General features: G+C 39.8%; 1 protein-coding gene across 1 annotated transcript; it reads right to left on the reverse strand.

Annotated features, from left to right (window-relative positions):
• LOC110899840 (non-specific lipid-transfer protein-like) lies at nt 1–792 on the reverse strand. The gene is made up of 2 exons (XM_022146729.2): nt 341–792; nt 1–219 (listed from the first exon to the last, which is right to left on the reverse strand). Exons 1-2 carry the CDS (start codon nt 679–681, stop codon nt 210–212), a joined length of 351 nt encoding a protein of 116 aa, XP_022002421.1. The 5' UTR covers nt 682–792; the 3' UTR covers nt 1–209.
• Nucleotides 793–6,490: the final 5,698 nt, after the last annotated feature.

Below are 6,490 nucleotides of genomic sequence, written 5' to 3' on the forward strand. Positions count from 1 at the left end.
TTAGAAAAAAAACGAAGGTTTATTATAACCAAGTTGGAAACACAACAGTTATATAACAAGAACACTAGCTATTTGAAGTCAAAGGCATTACAAATCAAAGACACATACACATCCATATATGTCATCTTCGAACAAAACAGTGTTCTTTATTTTTATTAATTATGATTTATTATATGCTTATTTAAACTGCCAAAGCATCCCATATGTCCTCACTGCACCCTGCAAACAAAATCACCATATGTTAGATATTAAACAACCACACATGTACTCAATATATGATCCAAATCAAAAGAAAGTTTAAATAGAAGGACATAATATTTAGTTTAAAGTTCGAACATACTTGGAGCAATCGGTGCTTGGGCTGATCTTGTAAGGGATGCTGACACCACACTTGCCTGGGAGGCTGGCGGCATTGCCAGCGTTGATGCCGGAGATGGAATTGTAAGCGCTCTTTAAGCAACCACATGCAGCCTGGCGATCAGGGGTTGTTTTTGCAGCGCTATTGAGTGATTTTACCCCACTGCAGCATGCCGGTGGCACAGCACCACCTTTGGTTAGGTAGGAGATGCACGGTGCTAAGCTGCTGGATACTTGACCGCAGCTAAGAGCCTCGGCATAGGGTGCAGCCACCACCATGCAAGTCACTACTGCACATAAAACCATCATTGCCATCTTTGCCATTTTAAAGTACTCTAGTTGAAGATGTAGTAAACAGTTGCTTAGTTGTGTATGGTAGTAAGGTTGTTGGTGCTAGAACATGTTGTCCAAGGTTACAATTTATAGGGGTGTTTGTCCATATGAATGTAGTAAAGGAGGGTGGTACTTGTTAGTTGGTAGTTGGCTCTAACATTAATTAAGGCTACACCTAGCCAACCTCTTTCATCTTTGATCTTCACCAAGTGTAAGGTTAAGGTTTATTCCCTTTGTTTCATCTTAATAATGAAGTTCGGTTTTAATTAGATATCAAACAAACTAACTCAATTAGTGCCGACCCTGTTGACACTTTGAGCTTCTGTACTAAAATATGCAATGAGCCGTGAAATTAAAGCACCCACACTAGAGGATGAAATATGTCTTGTCCTTCAAATATTATATAGACCATTTCTTTTTCTCAATTTGATTCTACTATAATTCAAATAACATTATATTAAATTTTGTAAATATTCTTAATTAGGTAACTTGCAGTATGGGTTTGACTAGGTTGATATATTTTTTTTTCTAAATGAAATTTGGATTTTAATAATCTCATCAAGAGGTGATTAGTTAATAATAATCCTATTTTTAAAAATTGCTATCGGTAGTCTCACGTTTTAAAATTGTTGTTTACAATGGCCTTTCGTCACAATTTCAGACCGATGAGAACAATGTTTTTAAAAGGTGGGACTACCAGTAGCAATTTTTAAAAGTGAGATTATTATTGACCAATCACCTCTGGATGAAATTATTAAAATTCAATTTCCCTTTTTAAAAAGTTAATATCATCCACAAGCCCCTAACAAAACAAAAGAAAATAAAAATAAGAGTAAACTGCAATTTTACCCCCTGGAGTTTAGGGTGATTGGCACCCTTACTCCCCCTAACAAAATAATTGCAATTTTACCCCCCAACATTTGCTGTTATGTCGCCACCTTACCCCCCGGCTTCAAATTTGTTGACTTTTCTGTTGATTATAATTTGAAATTACTAAAATGCCCTTCAATTATTATTAAAAACCTTTTGGTCAAAAAAAAAAAATAAAAAAAAATTAGAATCCTTTCTTCTCCACTTCCAAAATAGCAGATCTGTTATGTTCCATTCACCCCTTTCTTCTCCAATTATTATTAATAACCTTTTGGATTTGATTGTGTGTGTAATTAACAGATCTGTTATGTCCCAGTCTCCGTTCACCCCTTTCTTCTCCAAACCCAAAATCTGAAACCCTAACCCTAACTCTAACTCTACTGAATCGCCAAATTATCATCCGATTTCGGTTCCAAAATCTCGGTGCGGTGACAGTGCGGTGGTGGTGGGTAAGTGGAGAAGAACGATTGATGATGGAGGTGACAGTGCGGTGGTGCGGTGGAAGGAGAACGAAGGTGAAGGTGAATAGTAGATGCGTTGATGTTGATATGAAGGTGGTGATGATGTTACGCAGCAGCAGAGGAGGTTGACGGTGACCGGAGGTTAGTGATGGTGTAGTGATAAGTGATGAAGGACGGTGGGTGATGGTTCTGTCGGAATGTGTTGATGTAGATGGAAATGGTGTTCGATGTCGGAGGTGATGCACGGCGGTTGTTCAGAGGTGGTTTGAGAAGAAAGTGGTTGCCGGAGGTGTTAATACAGTGATCAGAGATGGAGTTGCCGGAGCAATGATCTTTGTAGGAAATGGAAATGGATGAAAGAACTCAAAGCTTCAGAACTGAACTCGTCCCTCTAGGTTTAGTCACTGTAAGAATTTCCTAGTTTGTCCTCTTATAAATTCTGTAAACCAAACACGTATGGTACCAGTTCCAACTTCTGTTTTGCAGGTTGTATTATTGATAATGATCTGTGCATTTAACATCATGTATATTGCAAGCCGACTCTTTCTTATAGTGAACCTATGGCAGTGTGTTTGTGCACCTCTTTATAAGGTCACCTTCCCTAATGGCAAATTATTTTAAGATTGTTGTGAAATTAGGGAGATCATTGAATGGCAAATTATTTTATGGGTGGCTGGAGGTGGTTGAGGGTGGGGGTTGGAGGTGGCAGTGGTGGTTGTGATGGTGAATGGCGGTGGCAGTGGTGGCAGGGGGTAATATCACAGAGTGACAAAACACAGGGGGTAATATGAAAGGGCATTATAGTCTTTTCAAGTTATAGTCAACAGATTTGAGGCCGGGGGGTAAGGTTGCAACATAACAACAAACAATGGGGGGTAAAATTGCAATTATTTCCTTAGGGTGGGTAAGGGTGCCAATGACCCCTAACCTCAGGGGGTAAAATTGCAGTTTACTCTAATAATAATAATAATAATAATAGGAGCAGTACCTCAAAGAGGCATAAAACTACATATCAAGCATATACAACGGATACAAAGCCTAGTCTTTTCAAACAACCGATTTATGTTTCGACCTCTATTTCAACCATAAGAAGCATGTTGAATGTATAATGTCTTCCACCTTGTAGCCTTTATTATTGAATGCTGAGTTATTTCTTGCCTTCCACATACACCAACAAGCGATGATAATAATGTTGTTAACCACCTTTTTCTTCTTCTTCCCAATCCCAAGCGTATTATGCAATTCCCACATGTTTGTGACAGATAAAGAGAACAACGATAGGAGTTTACACCAGCCCGAAACATGTTGCCATATCACCGTTGAAACCCCACAGCCCGTAAATTGTGGTCGACCACCTCCGGTACCTTGTTACAGAAAAGATAGTTTATCTCCTACAACCCGATACCTCTTTTGCACAACTCAATCTTTTTCGGGAGCCTATTGAGCGTTGCACGCCAAGCGAAAATGTTGCACTTATAGTGCAAGCATTTACACCATTCCATGACATAATTTTGGCTATAATCGGCACTCCTCAACATCAATTTCTTAACCGAATTAATAGAGAACCTACCTGAGTCATCGCCTAACTAATCCCACGAGAGTCCTCTTGATACGAAACAGCAACTGAACCCAACAGATTTGTACTCGCATTCAGCTCCTCCATTTCCAGGTCAGACACCGCAACCCTATTCCACCACCAGCTCCAAACCAACCCACTATTACCCCTTTCAAAACACTCACTAACCTGGATGCTTTTGTCTTCTTCGAGGGCAAAAAACTAGGCCACAATCCAAGGATCAATCCAAAGGCGGATGTTCCTCCCAATCCCAACCTTACCTCTAATGAAGATGTGAAATTTAGCACCTACAATACGAAGATTAGTTTCTATTCTAGCAATAGCATTCCAGCACCATGAGATGGTACTAATAGACGGGGGGTAGACCACCCTCTTTTCTCTACCGTGTTCTTCTGAAGACTCTTATCTTCAACTTTGAACCTACAGACCCATTTGACAAGGAGCGCATTATTAACATCCTTGAGTTTATTAATCCCCAAACCCCATCATTTTTAGGGATACAAACATAATCTCAAGCAACCCAATGAATCTTCATGCCCACCATCGAACCCGCACAAAGGAACCGTTTCATAATTGCCTCAACTTCTTCTATCACATTAACTAGCGCTTTAAAAATGGACAAATAGCAAATGGGGAGGCTTTCTAACTGACACCGACTTGATGAGAGTAAGTCGATTCCCCACCGAGAGGGTGTGAGCCTTCCACGAAGCCAACCGATTTTGCTCCACCTCCAACATTGGTCTCCAACTCACTACAAAGAATTTTCGCAATAGCGGTAATAGTCCCAATTGTCGCCGCTAAAAGTATTAGCGGCGAAAAGTCGCCGCTAATGTGTCGCCGCTACCGAACCGTCGCTAATGCTTGTCTTGTCGCCGCTAATAGCATATGTCGCCGCTAATTCTTTTAACTTTTTAGCAACCACATTTATTTTTATTGACGACCTCTGTGGTTGCTAAAGTCATCCATGACACGTCAGCATATCATTAGCGACGACAAATGTTGCCGCTAAAAGTCAAAAACCAATAAATTCTTTTTTTTTCCTTGCTTAATCCCAGTTTTTGCAAATTACGGTAACCTGCTGTTTCTTTTACTTTTCCATACGCAAACAATAATTCAAACAATTCTTCAAATAAAACCAAGTTTTAAACATAAAACTACAACAAAAGTATTTTGTTTGATTAAGTTAAAGTTTTGAAACGCCTAAATTCAATACAAAATACATCATTCTCCCTCCTCGTCCGTGTCATTTTCGTTGCCTTTTCTTGATTACTTCTTATCCATAGCATGGTAGAGTCGTTCCATAAATCTCGGGTCTTCAAACAATTCGTCAAAATAATCCTACAAAAGAAGATATACATTATTAATTGAACAATTTAAACACTTGTCGTGAGTTGGGGTTCTTGTACAAACCGAGTTTTGTATACAAACCGCAAGAATAAATCATGACCATACAAAATTAAGATTGATGGTTAACATTTACCTTGCTAATTAATGTAGAAAGCGATTAAATTATTAATTATAAGCAAGGACAATTTAGTCTATTTGCTACGTTTATTAAAAGAAACTCTTTTGAATTCCATAAAAGTCAAACCTACTACCACCAAACTGTTTGCGAAATCAAGGATACTATACCAACACCGTTGTCGTAATTTGAAATCGGCACTTTGAAGTTCAATTAGCACATGTATTATACTATACCAACACTATGAAAACTAACCAGCACATAAATAACAACACTTTAAAATTAACCCAGAGTCTTTTATTGGCTTATTATCTCCTAGTTTAAAACTATATGCAGGAATGAATTATAGGTGTTGTTTTTAGTTGATTAGTTATTGATAGTGTTTGGAATGCAGGAATGAGAGGGGGAATGGAATGAGTGATTACGAGGGAATGAAGAAAAGAGTGTTTGGTTGGCCAATGGAATGGAATCACCCATTTCAAAAAGCATTCAATTCCCTCAAAATCATTCCTTCCACCCCCCATGTTTTTTTTTCCATTCCATCCCCTCTTGCACCATTCATCAACAACACCACAACCCACGACCTTCGCCACAACCCACCACCACCACCACCACCCACCACCCACCACCGACGCCATCGCCGCCACCTGCCACCACCTCACCTCGACAACCGCCGCCGCCGCCGCCGCCCACTCGCCGCCGTTATCACTCACATCTACGACCAACCGCCAACGCCACTCGCCGCTGTCGCCCACCACAATCGTCGACGCCACCACCACCGCCACCACTAACCGTCGCCGCCGCCACCAAGCGCCACCTTTGCTGCCACCCACCACCAACGGCCACCTTGTCGCCACCACCACTCGTCGTCACCGCCGCACCAACCGTCACTCGCCGTCACCACCACCCATCGCCGCCGCCGACACCCACCACCGCCACCTATAACCACCCATAATCACTACCACCGACCACCACTCACCGTTAATTTTATGTTTTTCATGCCTACCGAACAATACACAATAATAATTCTTTCCATTCACATGGTAACAAAACACGACATGGAATGGTAATGATCATGTACGACTTCTTATTTTTAAAAGACTTTGTATTTGATCCTAACCAATAACTATAAATAATAAATTAATGATTAAACTTGATTACAATGTAAAAAAATAACTCTATAACACGTGAAAAGGATTTAATTTAACTTATATTATATGCCTAACAAAAGTTATGAGTGTCTGACCTATTTTTGCAATTGCCTTAAAAGCCTTTCATTTTATATATTTACCCGTGAGTTCTTATTGTGGCTTATTGCTACTCTTCAACATTATATTATTGAGGATTAGACCAATATCATTATAATAACATATGGACTTGGTACTGTACATGTGCAGTTAATTTGCTGGAGTTGAGATATATAAAAAAGGA

Source organism: Helianthus annuus, chromosome 13 (genome assembly GCF_002127325.2).
Source record: "Helianthus annuus cultivar XRQ/B chromosome 13, HanXRQr2.0-SUNRISE, whole genome shotgun sequence".
NCBI lineage: Eukaryota > Viridiplantae > Streptophyta > Magnoliopsida > Asterales > Asteraceae > Helianthus > Helianthus annuus.

Excerpts from the sequence above, each read along its gene's own strand:
- LOC110899840 (XM_022146729.2), bottom strand. The coding sequence starts at position 681 with ATGGCAAAGATGGCAATGATGGTTTTATGTGCAGTAGTGACTTGCATG.